Source organism: Vipera berus (assembly GCF_964194415.1).
Source record: "Vipera berus genome assembly, chromosome: 4".
NCBI classification, from domain to species: Eukaryota; Metazoa; Chordata; class Lepidosauria; order Squamata; family Viperidae; genus Vipera; species Vipera berus.
In genome coordinates this window covers 99,124,963-99,150,428 of record NC_138206.1, presented here as the reverse complement: position 1 = coordinate 99,150,428, position 25,466 = coordinate 99,124,963, and the positions used below count along the sequence as shown (strand labels likewise).

Here is a 25,466-nt window from a genome sequence, read left to right as displayed (position 1 = left end):
TGCGTATTAACTACTCTGTAAACCCAAAAGAGTGGCTAACTTCTCTTAAATCTTCAGTACAATTTTTCAGTGCCTCCTAGCCTAGAAATACAGAAACTATCAACATCAGTGTAGAGGGGTTATTGACAGTGGAGGTTTAAATTTCTCATCAGTTCCCTTCCTTTTTGATTGGCAAGTGAATAAGGGCTGGAGAGAGAGCAAAGCTAAAAAATATATAATATAGAAACACAGCATTAATATTCAATTAATATTGAATGTAAATTCTTCAGCTTGTATGAGATAACCATGTGGAGAGTAGATTTCATTATTGTGAATTGGCTCTTTTGACCTCCCTAAATCCTCTAGTAGTCATTTAAACAGAAACAAACAGCTACTACGATTTGTGAAATTTAATGAAATATCAGCAATATTCCCCAATAGCTGGACATTTTTTCTCATGCCTTTAAAAAGTGATGCTACTTTTATTACTTTATTTGTCTGAGTTTGCAGAGCAAATGTGAATTTAAGTAGGCTAGGGAAATTTGACGAGTATTTTTAGAATTAAAATTCTGCATTTTGGGAATGGAATTATTGCATTTGTTATTTGTTTTTAAGAGATTGTTGCTTCTGATAGGTCTTAGTTTACACTTGTAAATAAATAGGAAACAAAGATGTCACAAGAAACTCTTTTGCTTGTTCACTGCACATGTGAAAGGGTCAAGCTCATTTCCCCATGCACCCCTCTATAACCACTGGGGATGTTTCTCAGCAGATGAGAAATTGGACATCTAGAGTAGCTTATACTAGTTCTATATGTCAGTTGATTAGGTGAGTGAGTGAGAAAGGAGACAAATTAGATTATAATACTGTTACTTGTCAAAAGTAGCTGCCTGCTCATTCTCAGGATAAAGCAGAATGGATATGTAGAGGGTTTCCATGTTTAGCAAAGACCTACTTTTCCTTGTAGGAAAGCCTACATCTTCACTAAAGATAATAGCCCTGTTTTTATGGAGGACAAAACCAAGGTGCCCAGTTCATCCCCAGCTGCATAAAGTGTGGAAAGAAATACATACTCTAGATAAAAGGGTATAGATAATTTGAAGTCGAAAAGAAGAGTAAGTTACTTCAATCAAATATTACTCATCTTTTTTCTTTGCCAAATTAGTATCTTTTCTAGATGATAAGTTCGTACGCAATATATATTTGTTCATTTAATTAAAATATCTGTACTCTTGTTTGTCAGACTGTTTTCCTGTTGCCTCAAACTGAAAGTAAGATTTACTGAGATGAAACAGATGGGATTACAAGAATATCAGCACTGAACTCTTTCCTATTTAGATCCAATTTTTCCTATAATATATTAAGCTATCGTCTTCTTTAGTTTGCTTCTAACAGACTTCCTGTGAGATATACTTTGACTGTTAATGGAAAAACTTTGAGGTAGCTGTGTTATATAACTGTGTCTTGAATCTTTATTAGTCTGGAAACTGACAATTACACTATTTAAGTGATTCCAAAATTCATGTATTTTATTCTACTTACACTGGAATTAAAACAAAAAGTATAGATTATAACAGCAGTAATTCTGCTCTCTGTAAATCTTTGGGTCATGGAGATAACAAGTTATTTCATATCATACTGTATTAAGGAAAGTCTAGACTCAGTAGACAGGTTGAGTGATTTGCTCAATAACCTCAGGCAACCAGGACTTGAGGGAACTTTCGAAATATCACACTGTGTTATTTCGTGTTTCAGCTGGGTGAAGTTTATTAATGTAAGCTATTGATGATACAAAGAGCTTTATGCCAAGTGAACTTTGATGTCTCAGTTTATAACTCAACTTCTTTCCTAACATGCTACATTTGCTTGTGTACCAAGTATTGTTTTAACTGAATAGCACTTAAAAGCATACATACTGAAGTGATGTGTACAAAGCTATTGTTTAAAAAATGCTGGAAGAAAAGAATAGAATAGAGAGAGATGTAAGGACTGTAAAAGAAGGAAAGCTAGGAAAAGTTAGGAGACTGAACTAAATAGCAAGAATAAGGTAGGATAGATAGCAATGGTTTACCAATAGTAACTGATGCATATCACATATGGCAATTGTAAAGTTGCAATTAAAAAATAGCAAAGTTAAGCTGATGGGAAATGTGAAAAATGAACTAGGAAGATGAAAGAACAGCAGGAAAAAAGATCAAGTATTTGTGAAAAGGCCTTAGACTACTATCTGATTAGAAACTGAATTTGTACCCTGTAACAAAGCTGTTACTTACTAGTGCAGGGGTCAGCAACCTGAAACAGTGAAAGAGCCACTCGGAACCGGTTCCCTTACAAAAGGAAAAACTGGGAGCCGCAAAAAATGTGTGCGCATTTGTGTACATGCGCGCATGTACAAAACAGGGTTTGACTGAAGAGTGGAGCCAAGGTGAGATATGCACCTACCCTGCATATTTGAATTGATTGGTTAAACTTTTTTAGTCCCACTTTTTTTTTGGACTGCACATGGCAGAGGACTGGGAGCCGCAGGAGATGGCTGAAAGAGCCGCATGCGGCTCTGGAGCCGCGGGTTGCAGACCTGTGTACTAGAGCAATCCAAGGGTCATATATTAGTATATATGCCCAAGGATTTGCTGGTACAGTTCTACAGAGGAATTATTGAGTCTGTCATTTATACTTCAATAATTGTCTAGTTTGGCACAGCAACCAAACAGGACAGATACAGACTTCAACAAATAATAATAATAATAATAATAATAATAATAATAATAATAATAATAATAATAATAATAATAATAATAATAAATAAGTTGGAAGGGACCTTGGAGGTCATCTAGTCCAACCCCCTGCTCAGGCAGGAAACCTTATACCATTTCAGGCAAATGGCTGTCCAGTCTCTTCTTAAAAACCTCCAGTGTTGGAGCATTCACCACTTCTGGAGGCAGGTTGTTCCACTGGTTAGTTGTTCTAACTGTCAGGAAGTTTCTCCTTAGTTCTAGGTTGCTTATCTCCTTGACTAGTTTCCATCCGTTGCTTCTTGTCCTGCTTTCAGGTGCTTTGGAGAATAGCTTGATAGTTAGGACTGCAGAAAAAAGTAATCACAACCAGCCTGCCTTCCATTGTGGATCTGTATATTGCATGAATCAGAAAGAGGGCTGAGAAAATATCTACAGACCCCTCACATCCTGGACATAAACTGTTTCAACTTCTCCACTCAGGATGCTTCTATAGGGCACTGCATGCCAAAACAACTAGACAGAGTTTTTCCTGTGCCAACACTCTGCTGAACAGTTAATTCCCACAGCTGTGTCTTGGGCCTAAAGATGTTACCCATATAGATGGTTGTATTGCTGTTATCCTTCTCATCTTCTTTCTCAACTTCCCATTTTTCTCATCTTCTCATCTTTCTTACTATCTTCCCCTATTATCTTATGAATTATCCCTTGTTATGATTGATTGTAACTATGATTTATGACCTATCACTTTGTTGTTTGTATGTACACTGAGAGCTTATATACCAGAGACAAATTCCTTGTGTGTCCAATCACACTTGGGCAATAAATAATTCTATATTTAATGGTTTTACCATGTCATGTGGCCATCTACTTTTTCCTTTTATGCCTCATTGTTAAGAAATGATTCCAAGATATCAATCTGCATTTTTTTTCTTCAGTTGTGTATATTCTGAGAAGTGTACATTTTGAAATCATGAGTCTGGTCCAGTAAAAGGGAACAATTTAGTTGTACCCTAGATTTGGCTATAAAATGGATACTGTGATATATTTTAAGTGGAATATGCAAATATTCATCCTGAATATAAATTAATATAAAAATAAAAAAATAAAGCAAGTCTAGAACTACATTACTCAGTAATCATATAAGAGATGCATTGATATTTTTTCAAATTATTTTGTTCTTCAATTATAAAGTAGAAATATTGCCCTAAAATTACAATAATACCTACTTAGTTGGTGGTCACACAGACTATCAGTACAATATATGCTCTACGTCCGCAAGTCTGTTAAAAGATCTTTGTTCTAACCAAAAGCGTTACCTATCAATATTTTGTTCTTGCTAGAAGTATGTATTTTTTCACAGATTTAAGTCAGTAGATGGCTCTCTTGAGTTTTCCTTGGTACACCTAACATTGTAAACAGCTATCCTAGATTTTCAAATTATAAAAGAATTTGTTTTTCTTCATGATTTTAAAAGAAAACATTTCTCAATTTCAATGCTTGTTTTGTTTTGCATCATTTTCTACCCCACATTATTTTCTCATTAATACGCATCATAAATTTTTCATACAGTATCAGATATATAAACTGAATTTTATGTAACTAAAGTCACAATGTTTCCTAAGAGGAATAATATAGAATAAATAAAATGAGGAAGAAGTAGAGAAGAAGCTTACCATTAGTAACTGATATATACATCACTTATGGTAACTGCAAGACCACCTGATTAAATAATATGGCTCTAGTATAGAGATTAGATTTTATATTAGTGGTTTATTAGTAGTTTTCCTGCAGGTGAAATTTACAGATATACCAACCTACATATCCACTTAATTCATTATTTGGTGAAAAACCCATTACAGTTCCTTGATGTTTGATTTTATTCTCTGTCTTGCATGAAAATTCTACAAGTAAAGAATTGTTCATCAATATCCTTAAAATTTCTTCTTTAATGTGTAAAAGCTGTTATAAAACAATTCAATTTCAACTTCACCTTGCCATGCCAAATACTGGTGTATAGGTATGGATTTCTTATTTACAAGGGAAACAGAAAGGCTAAAGGAGACATAAGTATTCCTCATTATAATTCATGGATTATTTATTTAATATCTAGAATATTACTGGCATAATATTATACAAAGGGACGCGGTGGCTCAGTGTGTTAGGACGCTGAGCTTGTCGATCAGAAGGTCGGCAGTTTGGCGGGTCGAATCCTGAGTGCTGCGTAACAGAGTGAGCGCCTGTTACTTGTCCCAGTTTCTGCCAATCTAGCAGTTCGAAAGCACATAAAAATGCAAGTAGAAAAATAGGGACAACTACGGTGGGAAGGTAACAGCGTTCTGTGTGCCTTTGGTGTCTAGTCATGCCGGCCACATGACCACGGAGACATCCTTGGACAAGCGCTGGCTCTTCGGCTTTGAAACGGAGATGAGCACCGGCTCCTAGAGTCGGAAACGACTAGCATGCATGTGCGGGGGAACCTTTACCTTTAATATTATACATATGTATAAATATTAGACAAAGCATCCTATAATAATTATCTCTTCATTATTATAATTCTGTTTTTGGTTGTTTTTACAAAGGGATGAAAATATTCAAAGACTTTTAAGAAGTAAATGTCTGCAGTATGCACTTAAATCCTAGATGGAAGGCAACTGTGATTTACTTCCTGCTCCTGATACTATTAGACTGTATGGTTAATTTCCTGTTTTTGTCTTAAATTGAGGAATTAGGTTTAAATAGTCCTTATTACGTTTTGCAAATTGAAGATTAGTTTCCTATTTGGTTTCCTCTGTCAAGGTCCTGATCAAAGTGAATTGTTTTTCCAGAACAGAAGAACACTGGAAATTCCTTCAAAGCTTCCATTCATATGTAACGTTCTATTTAAGCATAAAACATTCATCTTAAGAATTAATAATTATGCTGCAGTTCAATAAATATTTAGTTGTTGCAGTTTTTTGGCAAGATTTCAGAAGTGGTTTGCTATTATTGCCTGCTTCCCAGGGCTGAGAAAAAGTGATTGGCCCAAGGTTACCCAGTTGGCTTTGTGCCTAAGGTGGGACTAGAACTCCTGGCCTTCAAGATTCCAGCTGGTGCCTTAATCGCTACAACAAACTGACTCCTTAATATAGTTCCAGGTAAAGTACAGGTTTGACAAGCACTGTAAAATGCCAGCAATGCCAATTGTTGTCTTAATAGAACAGAACAGAATATTCTTTATTGGCCAAGTATGATTGGACACACAAGGAATTTGGCTCTGGTGCACAAGCTCTCAGTGTATATACAAAAAACAAAGTGATAAGTCATAGATCATAAATCATAGTTACAATAATACATTATAAGGTAAAGGTAAAGGTAAAGGTTCCCCCGCACACGCGTGCTAGTCGTTTCCGACTCTAGGGGCCGGTGCTCATTTCCGTTTCAAAGCTGAAGAGCCAGTGTTTGTCCAAGGACGTCTCCGTGGTCATGTGGCTGGCATGACTAGACGCCAAAGGTGCACGGAACGCTGTTACCTTCCCACCGTAGTGGTCCCTATTTTTCTACTTGCATTTTTACATGCTTTTGAACTGCTAGGTTGGCAGAAGCTGGGACGAGTAACAGGCGCTCACTCTGTTACGCGGCACTTGGGATTCGACCCGCCAAACTGCCGACCTTCTGATCGACAAGTTCAGCATCCTAACCCACTGAGCCACCGCGTCCCTTATATTATAAGGTACAAACAACAAATAATAAATCATAAGATAATAATATAAGATAGTAGGAAAGATGAGAAAGATGAAAAGGATAATAGCAATACAGCATAATATAGATATGTAGCTATTAAAGCTATTGTAAATAATCCCTTGTTCTGAAAGAATCTCTAAAACGGGTGTCAAACTCGCAATGTCACATGATGTATTGCGATGTATCTGACTTTTTTTCCATTGCCAGCAATGGGGTGGGCGCAGTTTTGGCATGACACATCCGACCTGTGGGCCGGCAGTTTGACACCCCTGCTCTAAAATAAACTCCCAATATAAGTAATTGTATTGAATTTAGTGCCATTTTAAAATTTAGAGGGATAATACTATTTTTCCCATGTTGACCTTAGAGAAAGCAAGCAAACCTGGGGAACAAAAATTAAAATAAAAAGAGTTATTTATTTCTATAGTTTATATTGCTGCCATTTCATAGGGTAGCAAATTGCTAGTGCTCTATTTTGTGCATTAAAATTTTGGGAAGATTACTGGTTATTATTATTAAAGTCCAAAAAACATTTAGCTAAAATGAAAATGTCTGCAATTTATATTTGGAAAATTTTGGCCTTGGCAGTGCATTTGTGTGGTACTGATACAATCTATAAGCATTTCATACAAGTATGTTTGAAGAAAAATTATGTATAAAATCAAAATGCATCTTGCATTCCAATCAAATTATTTGGATGATAAGCATATGAAGCTATAGATTTCTGGATGCTTCGAAATTCATTTTCATGTATGACACTTAGAGCCATGTTAACTGGGTGTACATTTACAAGACAAATGCCTCCTACCTCCTTTTTGTTCAGTATTAGCAATCTGGATGTTCACATGGGGGGAAAAAAGTTCATGAGTGATTCTTCTAGGTGACCATCTTTACAATTAACACAACTTCAAATCTGCCTTGTTCAGTGCAGCCACATCTACTAGCAGCTGATTTAATTAATGTTATCTTTGCATAGCAACAAAAGAATTTTGTGCACTGTTTCTCAGACTATATAATTCTAACGCTTATGACATAGTGTTAGTGGGAAGTCTGTGTGGTGGACTAGGATATCTTTGGATTAGGCCAATAAGAGATGCCCAAATGTTGCAGAGGTTTTCTGTATCTTTAATTGCACACAAAAGTGCCAAAAGAAGGAGGGGGGGGGAACACACCAGTCAACCACACTTTGTTTATAGATAAACTAGCACCAGTCTTTTTTGTCTTGATAACTTGATAATCTGTAGCAAAGACTATTTCACTGTAGTGTGAACTAATTAAAATTATTTGCTTCAGCACTTGTCGTAAATAATCACTGAACTTTTTTTTTAAAAATCCAGCCTTAAAAATCCAAAATGGTTAATTTAGCTGATATAATAATGATCTCTAAAATTTCTTGATTGCCAGCTGTATAGTTGAACAGAGATGTAAGTTGAGAAGTACATGTTTGACTATTATTGCAATAGATTTATTTCTACCTCTGGTACATCTTTATTTTGTCTATTTAGAGAGATTATACCTTTTGTACAATGTAGGTATGTACATATTGCTTTTTAAAACTATAAATGTGCTTAGTTTCTGTACTAAAATTTTTAGATTTCCCCCCCCCTCACGTTTTGCTCTTTTTCTCCCACTCTAAATGTTTTCCTCTCAAATGATTACCATGTGCCCCTCCCTTTTCTTCTTCTTCTTCTTCTTCTAACCAGAACCAAACAACTCCTGACAGATCAGGAGCCAAGGTTCAATTTGTGGATATTAGACAGTTATGTAGTCTAGGAAAATAGGATCTGAAAGCAGGCGTGAACTGGAGCAAAAAGAAAGTGGCTCCCTCCCCTCCTTTCTTTTCCTTCTCGTCCTACTTGATTCTGAGGTAATTCACACACGCGAAAAGTAGCAGCGGCTCCAAGCCAAAATGAAGACAGAACGCAGAAAGAATCGGGCGAAATTGATGTTAAAAATTGGGCAGTTGGGTTTTGGGGAGGATCACATCCCTCCCAAATCCTACCGCCCAGATGTAGTGACTTCTACTGCAGTCTAGCAACGGAGGAACCGGGCACCTGGATATCCAAAGGCAGCCCAAGGCTGCCAGCTCTTCGGCCCTTGGAACTGCTGTCAAGCCCCGGCAGGGTAGCCCCGCAGCTACCGTAGAGCGCTCCCGGGAGACAGGTGCCGCCCTGCCGGGGATCTACCAGGAGGCCGGCGCGGAAGGAAGCGAAGCCACGAGGGCCGATTTGCTCCCGACACCGCCACGCATCGCTCTTTGTTGTCACGGCTGCCGAGGCGCCTTTCCACAGGAGTCACCTTTCCCCGTCCGGAAGGTCAAAGCTGGGTCCGATCGTGTCGAGCGACGCGGGATGCGCGAGGAAGGCAGGGTTCGGGACGACAGTTGGGCTGGGGGGGGGCGGGCTTTAGTCCCAACGGGGGAGACTTTCCGGAGCAGAGGGAGGAAAAACCCAGACGGCAGATATTACAACTTCGCTTCCCTGAGGGCTCCGGAGCTCTCTTTTCTCGCACCTCATTTCCTTCCCTCAAGAGCAGCTGCTTTCTCGTCTCCCTCTCTCTTCCCCCCCCTCCCCGCCCCCCGCCTCACCTCAGCAGCCGCCACACGACCTCGCTCTCCCACACCCACGTTTTTGGCGCGCTCTCCCTCCTTTCCCCCCCTCCCCCCCCGCCGGGCACCTTCTTTCTCTCCCGCCTCGCGCTTCTCGCACGCGCGCTGAGCGGCGATCACAAAAGCCCCGCTGGCAGGCTAAAGGGAGGCTGCCTGTAGCTCTCTCTCTTGGCGACGGGCAGTTGCCGTCGGCCGAGCCTTTTCAGCCTCTCTCTCTCTCTCCCCCCCCTCCCACCTCGTTGGCTTCTTCTCGCCTCCTTGTTTCCCAAACCGCTCGTTGTTGCTGTTTTGTGTTGGGTGGGGGGGAATCACCCCGCTTTTAACTCCCCACCCACGCCCCAAGGACAAATCCCCTCCCTCGGTTGCCTTGGGAAAGAAGGGAGAGGGAGGGGAGATTGTGTTTGTGTGTGTGTGTGTGTGTGTGTGTGTGTGTGGTGGGGTGTCGGCAAGGGTGGGACCGAAGTGCCTTGATGAAGTCTTTTTCTCTCAGGAGCCAAAGCGTGCACTTTCCAGATGCTGCTTTCCGAAGCACTCGGCGGCAGCTCTGACGACGAGGAGGAGGAGGAGGAAGACGCGGCGGTGACCCGAGCGATGGAAGCGGCAATTACCGCCGCCGCCATGGAGAACCGGGCATGAGCCCAGCCGAGCCGCGGAGGCCAGTATCGCAATCTAGACGACCCGCCACAGCCGCTCTGGCTGCTGCTTGTTGCTGCGCTCTCGGTTCGGTCCGAAGCCCTGAGAGGGCTTCAGGTTGGGTAACCTCGTGACTTTTCCCGTCCTTCGCCCTTGGCCGTAGGGCGATGGGTTCGCGCCTAGGCTGAGGAGCCCGAGCCCGGCGCCCTTTCCGCGGAGCTTGAGCCGGGCGCGCGAGGGAAGCGCGGGACGGAGAGGCCATGGCCGCGGCCATCGCCAGCGGTTTGATCCGCCAGAAGCGCCAAGCGCGCGACTTGCAGCACTGGGACCGGCCCTCGGCCAACAGGAGGCGCAACAGCCCCAGCAAGAACCGCGGGCTTTGCAATGGCAACCTGGTGGATATTTTCTCCAAGGTCCGCATCTTTGGGCTCAAGAAGAGGAGGTTGCGGCGCCAAGGTGTGTGTGTTTGTGTATGTCCGCCGGTGTGCTCTCTGTTTCTCTGTTTGTGTGCGCCTGCGTGCGTTTTGAAGCGAAAGTTTTGAATTGTGGCTTGCTCACGTTGGGGCTATATAACAGGTAGTCTTCGACTGACCGCCAGAATTGAACCCAACCTTTCTTTATGTGGCTAAGCCAGAAATGGGTTTTAAGTGAGTTTTGCCCCATTTTACGACTTGTCTTGCCACATGTGTTAAGTGAATCAGTGCAGTTGTTAAATTAGCAAAGTGGTGGTTAAGTGAATCTGGTTTCCCTGTTTGCTTGTCAGAAGGTTGCAAAAGGGGATCACATGACCCCAGGGCACTGCAACTGTCCTGACTTGGGAGGCGGGTGTGTGGTGTAGTTGGTTCACATAGTGTGGTGGGATGTAGGGTTTGTTGTCACTGTGTGTTGGGGGGAGAGAGCACGGGGAGGGGGAGGCTCAGCTAATCTTAATGTACACATGTTGTACTTTGACAATAAAGGTTTATTATTATTATTAATTATTATAATTATAATTATTAATTATTATTATTATTATTATTATTATTATTATTATTATTATTATTATTATTATTATTATATGTGAAAACAGTGGCCAAGCATCTGAATGTAAATCACGTGACCATGGGGATGCTGCAATGGTCATAAGTGTGAAAAATGGTCAGAATTCACTTTTTTTCAGTGCCGTTACAATTTCAAATGGTCACTAAGCAAACCGTTTTAAGCCGAGGACTACCTATACCCTGTTAATAAAGGACAGACAGAATGAATGAGGAAACAAACAAATAGATAAGAGAAATAACCTCCCCATACCTTCTTGATGCTTCCACTAGGACTTGCAGTTGGGGGGGAAAAAGGCTCTCCCATTCCATTCGCTCTTTCAGATCACTCAGTGCCCATTGTAGAGAGGCATTGAGTGCTAATCTGGCAGAAGTGGCTCTCCTAGCTTTCATTAGGCAGTAATCTGAAACAAGTTTTCCACCATAAGCATGCATATCAACAAATGTCTAAACTCCCTGTTAAATTATATTTGGTGTGTAAATGGTATAGTTATAGTGTTAAAAAGACAAAAATCTATTTAATTATAATCAATAAGCTTACCACTGAGATGCTGATAGTATTTATAACACTTTATATAAATGAGGGAACAACATCCACCATGTCTGTGTTTTGGGTACTTTTGATTACAAGTACTGTGTTTCAAATGCTGCAATATTTGGTGAAGTGGTTGGGAAAAGTGCTCTCAATAAATCCATTTACTTTTGATGTAGTTAAAAGAATTATAAAAAAAAGTCTGGCCTTGTGCCCCAGCCTTCTGATGGGCTCAACTGTGCTACTAATGCTTAAGATGGGTCTGGTAATTATTTAGAATAATTAATGCCAAGAACAGGTATGTGGCACTGTGCAAATGGGATCCCTTATGCCACTTTATTTTCATGGAGAACAAAATGCTTAAAAAGCATTTTTCCAAATGTTTTACTTCAGCTGGGTAAACTCTCAGAGGGCTTAAAGTATAACAGAAAATGTTGCTCTTTAAGATCTATGAACAGTATTCTAACTTGTTTCCAATACAATTGTGTGAAAATGGTTAAGAAACCTTGAAGCCCTGTAGGAGAGGAGAAAGGAGAAAAATATCATGTACTGTAAGACAAAATCAGTAATGGAAAAAACATATGATTTAAAAGTAAAATCTCCAAAACCAGTCATGTTTGATTTCCTCACTGCTTTCATTTCCCCCAGAAGATTGTTTTATTAGGAATAAATTTAACAAAATCTATTTGAAGGCAATTTTTCTAATGTAAAAGATAATTTTTAATTTTTCCAATACTAACAATTTACATGGAGAGAAGGAAACAAAGTTTTTATAGGAAAATAAGCCTGATCAGAGAACAAGCTGCCCAATCTATGATAAACTAAAGTGTCCAAAAGATGCACATGAAAAAATGTGACAATTTGAGAAATAAATGTAGCATTCAGTGCATTTTGACTGATTTTCAAAAATTAATAAGTGAGCAAGATAAGATGTGTTACACATTTGATGGCACTGTAACTTTAAGTATTCAGGGAAATTGAAGTGGAGAACCCTTAATGAGTAAATATAGGGAAATTACAGTTCCATAACAACCGGTCTTTGCATGTTATGGCTGGCTCACTCTGATTATGTTGACTTTTAGTGATTGTCTTCCTTTGCATTCTGGGATACTCTACCAGATTTTGGGATACCCCCCTAACACTTGCCTCTTCCTCTTCAGTTTATATTCATTTTATTCCATTTCTTCCCTTTCTGTGAACAATACAACACTATGTGGTTTCCACCTCACGTTCAATTTATTATTTTGTATTTCTTTTCACCTGTGCAATCACCAAGATGATCTTCCATGGCAAAGAGCTATAATTTAGGGAATCTTTAGACAAGCTGATATACCAGATGTTGTGTATTTTTGTTTTTGTCTATCATGCTCTCTCTGTGTTCACAGTTCAGTGCATAGTAGGGGTGGGGCAGAAATGCTGGCTTATATATTCTCATTGTACAAATGAATTTGACCAAAACATAAGCATATCTTATAAAGAGGTGTGATAAACAAGCTGCTCTTGTGGTTTAGAGAATTTCCTATTCTGGTTGCAAAGGGTCAATGTTCATATTATCCATGTCCAAAGAAAATGTCCTTGATTTCTCCCAAGATGTTTTCCCTGTTTTATTTGAAAATTCTGCATGATTTCTTAATTTCTCCTTTATGTGTAAAATAATGTATTGATCAAATTACCAAACGTACTAGAGAGCAATACTAAAATGTTTTTCTTGGCTAAGAAAGCAATCCAAACTTCATAATTGGTATCTTACTTAGTGCATAAATTATACTTAAGAAGTTTTAGTAGTGTAAGGAAGACTAAAAGAGTGTCTTTAAATGAATAGATCAAGAATAAAAAGAGTTTTAAAGCTTTGCACTTTCATTACAAGTGTGATTTAGCAATGGCATAGCTAACAGCTACTGTATATAGAATACTAAACAGATTGTTACAGATTGTTGAAATAAAATACAGATAGAATAGTGATGTTTATAGTTGCTAAATTCTGTGCCTGCTTAATAGCAATTTTGTCAACAAATCAACAATAATGGATCAATTTGTAACCACGTTTCTTACCTTATAACAGGCATTGGAAGGCTTAGCAATTTTGTATAATTTTTATTTTGAAAGTTGTAAGAAAGATTTCTCATAAAATGTTATATTTGTCACATGGTTAATCTATGACACGCAACTTAATAATACAACATTCTGTATTTTTATAGAATAAAATGACACTAATGGCATATACTTTCAGGGTTTAGGTACGGAGATGAGATATGCATTATATCTATTTATATTTGCTTAAGATTACCCAATGAAAGAAGAACTGTATTCAATAATATATCTATAAAATTAAAGTGAATGAATTGCTAGCCTTAAATCATAATATTTATTATGTCAATAATGGCCTTAAATAAAAGTAACTTAAAATGTACAGTGACTATGTTAAAAAGCAGGAAATCCAACATGTCCAAGTCATAAAGCTGATTAATTGGCTGTTAGGAAATCCTTCTTCAGCCATGTACTATCACTTCAAAAGATAACAAAGATGAAAACATTGAATGTATATTAGTGTAATACTGTAATTTATTCATTTCACCTTCATTCAAGGCATTCCCTTTTTTGTATTTCTGTATTCAAATATAGAACATTTATAGAGAATATTCCTAGAAACCATTTATAAAATGTTTGGTTCTTTTTCTTTTTAACTCTTTTGTTTTAAATAGTAAATCTAGTAGCTATGACAATATGACCATATCCCTTGTTTTTTACAATATTAAAGTATATTTGCTTCCTCAATATGATGACTTAGATGCGATTTAACTTTAGAAACAAAAATCATTGTTCTCCAAAACATGAATTTTAAAAATGGAAAAATATTGACACATATTTTCTCTAATCATATATCATAGCAGTTATATAAACAACTATTCATGCGTAAGTTTTATTTTGATACATTTTTATTGCTTGTAAGGAAAAAAGGTTGTTTTGCAAATGTCTTAAGCTCATCACAAGCCAGATCATTTTCCAAGTCCACAGGTTGTGTGACCAGTTTTATTGATCAAGTATGATCAGAACCTGTTTTAAACAATGTATGTTGTGATGGAGCAAACCAGATCAGCTTAATTCAGTAATTAGATCTTGATTGGTGAAGAGTCTGAGCTGACCTAATGAATTGAATGATAATTAGAAATTAAATATTATTTGAGTTACTAATGATTTCACTGATTTTAGTAGATGTAAGTGTGTTATCTTATGTGCTGAAACTTTTCATCATTTCATGGAACTATGTTAGGATTAGGTTGGAATGCAAGAGAATAGTTGTGAACAACAATTGAAGGAAAGCCCAACATAATTTAATGACAATAATAAAACAAATGTGCTTACATTTTATTATTGTTTCTGTTGATCTTTTATCCTAATTGAATCATCACAGTTGCAATTATTAATATAGAAAATCTTCTCAGCCACACTGCTAAGCTATAATCAAAAATCATTTTCTTGTACAATAAATCCTTGAATAGACTAGAGATCTACCCAGATTGTTAAATAGTTTTCAGTCAAGTTTTACCTGTCATTGTTAATGATTAAAAGTATGATTAACTTTTTAATATTTTAAAATATAGTAATTAAGCCTTGGTGGAGCAGTGGGCTAATGCCTCCTTAAGTAACACCAGCTGCCTGCAATTAGTGCAGGTTTGCATCCCACCAGGCTCAAGGTTGACTCAGCCTTCCATCCTTCCGAGGTAGGTAAAATGAGGACCCAGATTGTTGGGGGCAGTAAGCTGACTTTGTAATAATGCCGCTTGGGGGTGTGTGTGAAAACCTTAACAAACAGGCATATACATAGAATGAAGGCTACTGCTAAGCTTGTAAGCCGCCCTGAGTCTTCGGAGAAGGGCGGGATATAAATGGAATTAAAATAAAAATAAATAAATAAATACAATTAAACAAACTTTGTGCAGTTTTCTTGTATTTATTTGGAAGTAAATTCCATTGACTTTAATGGGGATAATTCCTAGGTAGGTAGTATAATTTGCACTTTAGATTAGTTGCTACAGAAGGTTTCTCCCAGATAAGTGTGCAAGATTGCAACCTTAATCCAGTCACCATTTGATTCTAGGATAACAGTTAAGCAGTTAATTACTGTATGTTAGGAAATTGAAATGAGAACATTTTACTAGTTTCATTTGCATCTTTCTTAAATGACCAATTGATAACATTTTTCTTAAAGAAGTTTAAGTTCACTGAAAATACTATCTTGTTGGGGGGGAAAAAACAGGTACCTGGTTGCATATTTACAATGGCACTATTTTCTTGAACGTCCTATGCACCCTTTGTGTAACTTACGTTTCAAATAAAACATCTAGTCGCTCACTTGAGAAATTCCATATAGAATAATACATATGAGGGGAAAATGGCACTCCAAGGAGCTGATTACTTCTGGGGAAATACTTCTGATTACTTCTGAGGAATCACATCCCACAAAAAACTTTGCTATATGACAGTATATAGCAGTTGAGTATCTACATAATGCCAAATAATCTACATCCTCTGGGAATGTATTTTACTGACACTTCAGTACATAATTGGCTAAAACTATCAAACAAGTGTTGCAGATAAGATTTTTTTTGCCTCTTGAAAGAATTTTTTTCTTTCCACAATTACACAATCTTACATGTATAAATTAACCATTCATATCATTTTCTTTTTAAAGTAAGTATATTGTTCTAGTAATTTGTTAATTTATGTCTTTGTTTAATGATGCTATCTGGGCTTCCTATTAAATGGTTCATAATAAAGAATGTGCTTTTTATAAACTCTCCACAAGTTGAGCTCAACTCCTAGTGAATTCATCAAATTCATTCATTCATTCATTGAAACTACATAGCCACCTATCTCACAAAGGTGATTCTAGGTGGCTCAGAACAACCAATAAAAACAATAGGAATCTTTCCCAATAGGCTCCAAACTAAACTATTAAATCTCCCAACCCTTACATCCATGCTGTTCTCCTGCCAGCATCATGGAAGGGTTATTTTCTTCTAGGGTGTTTTTTAGACTTCCTAGTCTAGCGTACAGCATTAAAATTCGTAACTGATATCTTAGCAAGTATTAATCAGAGTCAACCAGCTTAGTTTTCTGAGAGTTCAACTGAGGTCAGTTGGATACATTTATCTGTGTTCTGCATTATAATTTTTATTTTCCTCACCTTCCTGTTTGCAATGTGATTTAATTTAATGAGAAATAGTCTTTTGGTTTTTCTAAAATTGCCTAAGGATAATAAAAAGGCACTGTTGCAGTATTAGATGTTTTCTTGGAGGTTATATTATCTCAAAGCATGCAGTGTAGATGTTAAAAAAATACTATACTGCAGTTTTCTATAGCCTCTGGGATTCTTTCTGAATATAGGATTTTGTTGCCAAACTACTTTATTAGTAAAGCATTTTCTAAAGACTAAAGTAGGACATGGTTAATTATTAGAAAATGAGAGAGGGAGAGAGCGAGAGAGAGAGAGAGAGAGAGAGAGAGGGAGAGGGAGAGGGAGGGAGAAAATACAGTAGTGGGATTCAAATATGTGAACAACCGGTTCTCTGTGTGGATGCTGCTTCCGGAAGTCCATTCTGGGCCTGGGTGGTGCGAGCTGGCTGAATCCCACCATTGCACATATACCATATGTATCCATGCATGTACAAAGATTTTTTGTTGTTGATAATCTTCACTCACGTTCTATTTTTATGTGGTGATTAATTTTCAAAATCTCTTTACAGTGTATATTGCAAAGTCAACTTTATGACTGGGTTATTTGATTTGGATGTAATGGGCTGTGAAATCGAACATATCAGCACATAAGACCACCAGAGAGATATGAAAGCACAGATGATAGGACTCCGTTGAAAGTACTTCTGAATAATAGTGTCATCACATCTAACAAATAGCATTTCTAAAATTAGAGCTTTGGGAATGAACAAAAGATATCATTTTAGATACTGCCTCTTTGTACCAACCAATGGCTGTTATTTGGGCCATCATTTCTCATTAATAAAGTCCATTTGAAGCTAACAAAGCTTTAATGTGCATAAATGCAGGTAACTAACAATTTAATTTTTAAAATACAGTATCAATGAAAAATATACAGCCCCTAACACTATCAGAATGATGCATAATAATGTATTCTGAATGGCTAATGTCATGAAATGAGAAATTAGATATGGGTCTGTATTAATCTTTTCTTTGTGAGACACACAAAAGAAACATCATTACCTGCATTTATTTGATGTTCCAGATAGAGAATATATCAGTAACTGATATCCAAAGACCAAAAATATATTGCCATGCAGGTATATTGTACATTGTGCATGTCATTGTTGTATATAGCTATCATGGGCTAGACTGGGGTGTTATTTCAAAGAGATACCCACACTGGAAATGTGCAGTATACAGAAATTTCTATTTTATTTTTGTCTACAAATAGTGAACAGATGATTAGTGGGAAATTATATAAAACACTTGCATTTTTGATGGGAAATCCTGTTTAAGAGCCAATTAATCACAATTTCTATATAATTAGGGTTTTTTTTTTTAAATGGTAGTTCATGGAACAATTAAACATTTTAGTTTAGCTCTTGTTCATGGATTAGAAAGAACAGGAAAAATGTTTATAGAATATATCATTTATTTTACAGTATTTATAACCCAGTTCAATCCCAAAGGAGCGTGGTTTACAACATTAAACTAAAAATAGAATAAATAACTAAATCTGAAACAATCCATATATCTGAATCAAAAACATACCGGTAATTAACCACACAAGCAGAGCTGGAACCCAATATAAAACCAAGAGAGGTGCTTACAGTCAACTGAAAGGAAAAGCACATAGGGTTAAAATAGATAAGCATATTGCAGTATGGTGGAGCTTTCAGACACTTCTGCAGGAAGAGTATTGCATGAGGTGGGGCCTATTAGAGAAGACCTGCCATCTTGCTTATGACCTGTGACTTTAACCAGGAGAGGAGACCCTTCTGTAGTCCTTTCAACTGGACCAGACAAACAGATTCAATGGTAGCAAGAGGTTGGCAAATGTGTTCTGTTGCTGCATTGTTTAGACTTTAAACATAATGACTAGTACTCTGAAATGGAATTGGAAGAGTTTCGATAACCAACAAAGCTTATTTAATCATTTTATATTGGCAGGGCATCTTTGCTGGTAATCTTGTCACTAGTATATTTCATACCAGCTGCAGCTTCTGGGTCTTCTTCAAAAGCAGCTCCATGTAAAGCACATTGCAGTAGTCCAGTCAAACAGTGCTCAAAGTATGAATCACTAAATTACTGAGGTTGGGACATAACCTCAAAGTAAGGTTGTAAGCAGCCAGCTAGCCAGTTATATACGGTACTGTATATATAGCAGGGAATAATACTTTACTGATTCCTCTCATATTTTATGTATAACAGAATTTTCATTGTACCCCTACCAAGGGAGCTGTGGATGACAAACAGGTTTGCTCCAGTGAGGTTTTGTTGTTGTTAGTTTATGACCAAAAAACTACACCTCTACATTTGGATGAAATGGCTTTCTGCTTGAGTTATTTGTTAAAAATAATAAATGCAGGATACAACTAAAGTAATTTTGTTGAAAATTAAAACTGGAAATTTCAATCTTGTCCTGCAAAATAATAATGTATGTATGTATGTATTTATTTATTTATTTATTTATTTATTTATTTTATTACATTTATATACCGCCCTTTCCCGAAGGACTCAGGGCGGTTTACAGGGTAATTAAAAACCAAAATACAAAACTTAAAAACAAGTTTAAAAAATTAAATTTGTAAATTAAATTAAATTAAATTAAATGTATGTATGTATGTATGCCACTCATCTTGCATATGTAGTGCACATAGCTCCAGGATCCCCCAAATACATTAATTAGAAATCATTAATGGTTTATTGAGTTCATTCTTGACTTTCAATTGCTCTGAATCCAAGATTCCTTCAAGTGTATGATAAAAGTAATAATATTATTAATGGTTACATTTTTGTTATTGCTGAATTCTTTTTGATATTTGATGTATTTCAATGAATAAAATAAATTAGTTTAGGGATATCATATAGAAATATCAGGATGAACTATTACTACACAAATATAGTAAACCTTAGCCAACAACTATTTCCTTCATTATAGCAATTCAGGCCAATATATCTCGTTTTAGAATCCTATAATTTGATCCATGTGTCTAATTTCTTCGTATGATGGTGCTATAAACGTCTAGCCCAGGGGTAGACAACCTCGGCTCGTTTATGACTTGTGGACTTCAACTCCCAGAATTCCTGACCCAGCTATGCTGGCTCAGGAATTCTGGGAGTTGGAGGTCCACGAGTCATAAACGAGCTGAGGTTGCCTACCCCTGGGCTAGCCAAATCAGTCTTGTTCATACATAGGATCATCTTTCCAAATTGTATATTTAGTTTTCATATATTATTACATATTGCTATATAGTTCTTGTTTCTGAATCCTCACACAACATTAACTTGTCAAAGAAGTGTCTAAAATAATGAAATCCCTCTCATTTAACTAATGTGTTGAAAAATTATATAAATAACAAAACTTAAAAATATATAAATAATGACAGAACAGTAGTCACAACTGTTACAAAAACACTTCAGAGCCCAGGTGTTTATGACAAGCTGAAAAAAATCTAGCGCTTCTCCCAAGTGTGGACAAGATGTTTTGTGAACCTAAAGTAGGCATAGTTGTATTGGAAATTTGTTATTGAGCCTTGGCAATTGCATTATGGTTATTTTTAATTTGTTTCTGTATTGTAAGGTTTCATTAGTATTGTTGGCCATCCAAGATTTCAAGATAAAAATTAAGATATTTATTTAAGATAAGGGGTCATGTACATTCAATAAATACTTAAATAAATTCTTAAATAATTGTAAATATTTCTAGAGTATTTTTGATCCCAGTGGGTGTGGTATTATCTTCTACAAACTTCCTAAAAAATGATAAATGTCCTAATTGTTTTTGTCTTGATTAAGGATGCAATGTAATAAGGAATAGACTGAAAAAGAGGAGAAAAGAGTAGTTGGTTTACCTCTGAATAAGAACTGGAAAAAAACTGCAGAAGAAACTATGAACAAGGAATTAGAAGCAGAGAAAAAGTTAGAAAATTTGATTCCGGCATAATTTCCATAGGGTTCAACATGTGATTTTGTGTGTGTGTACATGTCTTTTCAACTTCTGTTTTCACAACTTTCTCAAGTATTCATTAAGATTTTCTGAGAGAATGAAATAAGCTACTTACACTTATTTAATTATCAAGGATTCAAAATGATAGCACATTCTGAGATCCAGTCATAATGTTCTGCAGAATTAGAAAGAAAAGACGTGGATCACCCAGTCTGATACAACATTCTCTAGAACAGGCATGTCAAACTGCCGGCCTGTGGGCCAGATGCATCACGACGAAACCGCGCCCTCCCCATTGCTGGCAATGGGGAAAAAGTCGCGATACGTCTCACAACATCACGTGACGTGAGTTTGACATGCCTGCTCTAGAATGTTGAGTTTGGTTACATATAGTAATTAATACATCTTCCTAGTTGCTGTTATCAGATAGGAAATGGAAAGCATATAATTTTAATAGCATTTTTATAAACTATATTGATGAAAGTAGTATACTTTGGGAATATGGATTCTGCCTATAATATTCCTTATTGTGTTTTAGATGCTACCATATTCCCTATGTCAATATTAGATGTGAAAATATAGCAGAAACATTTTGAATAAGCTTTGATGACATTTCTATGCATTTTTTCAGTCTCCTTTTTAATCTCATTGCTATGACAATGATAAAATAATGGAAATGCTCCAGCAAAAGCTAATCATGCTCAAAATCAACGGCCTTTGCTGCAATTAACTTATCTTCTCTGGGAATGAACAGTAACCAAATTTAGCTAGATGAGAATTTAAGAGTTCTGTAAATCTTACTATACAAGATGCTTAATGGTGCCCATGAGCCCATTTCCCCTTTATTTCACACAGTTGACTGGTTTTGTACAGCACACTCACCAAGGTCAGCTAAAGAAGTAATAGTCGTATTTATGCATATGCTAAGCTAGTTTAGTTTTAGCCTTTGATTTCTGTTTGCTTGCTAATTTATATCTGCTTGGTTAGTTTATGATTCAGTGGATGTATGAATAAATAGCATTTGGTTAATTCATTGATTCAATGTATTATGCCAGGGAAAGGAATCTTTCTAGATTGTGTCACACTCAATGGGCAAAAGGAGGTATTAGTTACATTAAATGTGCTCCAAACACTTAACAAAGAGGGTTTGAGTGCTTTGTGCAGCACAAAAGAAATTCCCTCTAGTTTGAGGGAATCCAAGATTATAGTCACTCTGAAACAAGAAGAAGTTCTCATTTAGCAACCACAACTGGGAGTAGCAACTTGGTTATTAAATGAAGTAGTTGCTAAGTGAAACTGCGACTGTGCTTATGATCTTATTTCAGCTTTTCTTTCTTTAGAGACTTATGAAAGTCATAAATGAGAGGATTGGTTGTAAAATTAGTTTTTGATCACTGTTGTAACTATGAACATTTACAAGCTCTCTAAGCAGTTTACAGAGTCAGCATATTGCCCCCCACAATCTGGGTCCTCATTTTACCGATCTCGGAAGGATGGAAGGCTGAGTCAATCTTGAGCCGGTGAGAATCGAACTGCCAAACTGCAGGTAGCTGGCAGTCAGCAGAAGTAGCCTGCAGTACTGTATTCCAGGGCTTTTCAACCTTTTCACCCATTGTACCACTTTCAAGATAAGGCAATATCTGAGTACCACCAGTCACCCAGCAAGATGTCAAAAACTTGACCCCCCAAAAAAGGAAAAAAATGATAAAGTACAGGTAGTCCTCGACTTACACCAATTCACTTAGTGACTGTTCAAAGTTACAACGGCACTGAAAAAAGTGACTTATGACCATTTTTCACACTTATGACTGTTGCAGCATCCCCAGGATCATGTGATCACGTTTTGCAACTTTTTGACAAGCGAAGTCAATGGCCGGGGTGTGTGGCCAGCTCATCACTCAGGTTGTGGGGTGCCTGTGAGGGAGATCCATGGGTCTCTGGTCTCCACCAGAGACTGGGGTGGGTGCCTTTCTTCCCTCCCTCTCTCCCATTGTCCCTTCCTTCCTTCTTTCCTTGTAGTGGGGTGCCCCAGGGCTCTGTTCTGGGCCCTGGGCTCTTCAACATATTCATCAATGATTTGGACAAGGGGATACATGGGGAACTCATCAAATTTGCAGACGACACCAAGCTGTTATGTACATCTCTCTCTCTCTCTCTCTCTCTCTCTCTCTCTCTCTCTCTCTCTCTCTCTCTCTCTCTCTCTGTGTGTGTGTGTGTGTGTGTTTGTGTGTGTGTGTTTGTGTGTGTGTACATATCAGTGTGTCTTGACCAGGGTTCAGTTAGTCTAGGAAGGGAGGATGGTTGTGTGCCATGTGTGATATTTATTCCTTTGGCCTGAGATGAAACTCTCTGAATCCACACAAAGTGTACAATGCCCTGCACTGTGCTTCATATTCCAATGACATGGTATGTATACATGTTGTCAAAAATGTTACTGTCTTTAAGAGAATGGGAAGAAGTAGGTGAAAATTACAAAAGCTACAGCAGTGTCTGATGAATGCAGAAGCACACATAAACATGCAGGCATTTTCTTTTGTTATTGTTGAAAATACATGGTTTTTATAATAGGTTGAAAAAATATGTGCAGTAAGGGCAGTTACCCATCAATCCTTGTAAATGGTGCTATGTGTCTTGCTGAATCTCCGATGGAACAACAAATGTTTCCATGCAAGATAAAAATAAAGCATATGTGTGCTTGCTCATGCATGCACACTCTGTGACAATAAGGTCTGAGCCTGCATAAATGGTTGACAACCTGTTACTATTTGTGTACAAATACAGGTATGAAAAGGGAACTGATGAGGAATGAAATAGGATGAAAAGAACAGGTGCAGAAAGGAAATTTGGTGGAAAGATGGGTACGTTTAAGACAGGGGTGTCAAACTCAATTTCATTGAGGGCTGCATCAGCATTGGGTGGGTGTGGCCTGGGTGGGCGTGGCCTACTGGGTGGGCGTGGCCAGCTCTACATCGTTCGCATCAAGGGCGCCTATGGGGGCCTGGGCAGGAGTGGGACAGATCTGAGGGTCTCTGGCAGAAGGAGGGTCTCTGGGCCAGGACCAAGGCAGTGGGGGCCGTTCCCTCACTGTTTCCAGGATGGCTTCGCGGGCCGCATGAAACCACTTCGCGGGCCGGATCTGGCCCCCAGGCCTTGTGTTTGACATGTCTGGTTTAAGATAATGTGGCATTCACAAAAGAGGGAACATTATGGAGATAATTTTGCAAATGCTATGGAGATACAGCATGTTACAAGAATGGAAGAGGCTATGATGGGATAGAAAGAGTAAAAAAAAGGATATACATAGGCAATGCTTTTTATGTAAGAAAAAAGGTGCCGGAACTCAAGTCAGCCCCCCGCCAGTCCTTTATCAACAGAATAGCTCTGCGCAGGGATGCAGAGCAGAGAATAGCACTTGCTTGCTGCCTTGCATTTTCCCACGTCTCCCTTCTTCCTTTTGGAAACAGCAGCTCCGTTTCTTGCTGCTTCTCCTCACAGCGCAGCTCCTCCCACTTCCCAAAAGCATTTTTTGCTAACCTGCTTTCCAGCTCTGACGTTTCTCTTCTGCTGCAGGGAAACAGAGTTTGTGGGACTAAAAAAAGTTCAGTCAGACCTTCCAACTCCTTGTGAGATCTTTTTCTTTTTCTCGCAAGAAGTTGGAAGGTCTGATTGAACTTTTTTTTAGTTCCACAAACTCCATTGTAAAAAAGTGCCGGAACTCCACCCCTTTTTCAGCAAATGGTACGGCTGCTGTTTGGAAGCCCAGCTCAAATGAGATGAGTGCTTTCCACGCCGACAGGCAAAAAAAAAAAGGTCGAACAGGCCTCACTTGCTTGCAGAAAATAGGCTGCTTGCTAAGTGAGTTGGGCAAAAGCCATTCTCTTGCTAGCCCTTCCCCCACCCCCCAAACACACCACTTGCTCACTCACCCCTCCTGGCTTGCTGCTCCACTCGCTGTTCCTCTGAAAACAGGCCGGGTCTGCCCCTTTTATACCTTTTCTTCTCTCTGCCCTCTTCCTTTTCTCTTCCCGGTGCACCAGAAGCTCCAATTAGCATGTCGCCAGAGATCCTGGGGATTCAGGCAAGCTCTGCAGCTCCAGCTGTTCTCCAGGTCTGTGTGGCTCCATTTTGACTTGTTCCTTCCCCCAATGTAATTAGCTAGGCTGGGCTTGTGTACCACCAGCCAGGGGCTCGCGTACCACTGGTGGTACGCGTACCACCAGTTGAAAAGCCCTGCTGTATTCTAAACACTATGCCACCATGAACAAATCATGAACAAATCAAAAGTGTAGTTAGCATTTCGTGACATGTTATAAGGTCCATAAAGGTGTTGGCTGACTGTTTTCCCTCAGTTTCTCTCCCTCTCTCTCTCTCTTGTATATATGCCATTTTCACTGGTTGTTGTAAAAGTGTGTGTGTGTGTGGGGGGAAAGGTCAGTCATGTCCTATTCTAGGGGGTGGTGCTCATCTCTGATTCACAGCCAAAGAGCCAGTGTTATCTGAAGAGGTGTCCGGGGTCACGAGGCTGGCATGATTACATGCCAAAGGCGCACTGAATTCTATTACCTTTCCACCAAAATAGTACCTATTTATCTACTTGCATTTACATGCTTTTGAACTGCTAGGTTGGCAGGAGGCGGGGCAAGTAATGGAAACTTACTCAGTTACTTAGTACTTAGGTCTCAAACAGCCAACCTTCCAGTTGAGCCCAGTGTCTTAATGGCTAGGTCACTGTGCCACCTGTACAAGTGTCTAAATAATAATAAATAATCTTGATGATAATTTCTAAAAAAAAACAAGTCAGGATGCAGAAAGATAAATAGGAAATATATTATCTGAGATTCTCTGAGGTGGAAACATAGCTCATTCCTTCCAAATTCATCAATTCAAGATTGAAAAACAAACTTGAGTTTATAATTTAAGGCATTTTTCACACTTTCATGTCTAAATGAATGATCCTATGCTTTCTTTTGACATATTCTTCTTTTTAATATGCTATAGTCTCTCACAAATAAGGCCCATTTTTTTAAGCAGACGTATTTTTTTGATAATAGAA

At 38.1% G+C, this 25,466-nt stretch overlaps 1 protein-coding gene across 2 annotated transcripts in view; it reads left to right on the top strand.

The window, feature by feature from the left end:
• FGF14 (fibroblast growth factor 14) overlaps positions 1 to 25,466 on the top strand; it is a gene marked incomplete at both ends in the record, with an annotated part of 344,004 nt that overhangs the window by 201,880 nt on the left and 116,658 nt on the right. Inside the window, one exon of one of the 2 annotated variants that reach the window (XM_081326834.1) lies at positions 9,936 to 10,131. The exons of the other annotated variant lie outside the window; for it this stretch is intronic. Coding sequence (XP_081182960.1) covers positions 9,936 to 10,131 — 196 coding nt within the window. Of the gene's footprint in view, positions 1 to 9,935; positions 10,132 to 25,466 lie in introns of those variants that run through there. 2 annotated transcript variants of the gene reach the window in all.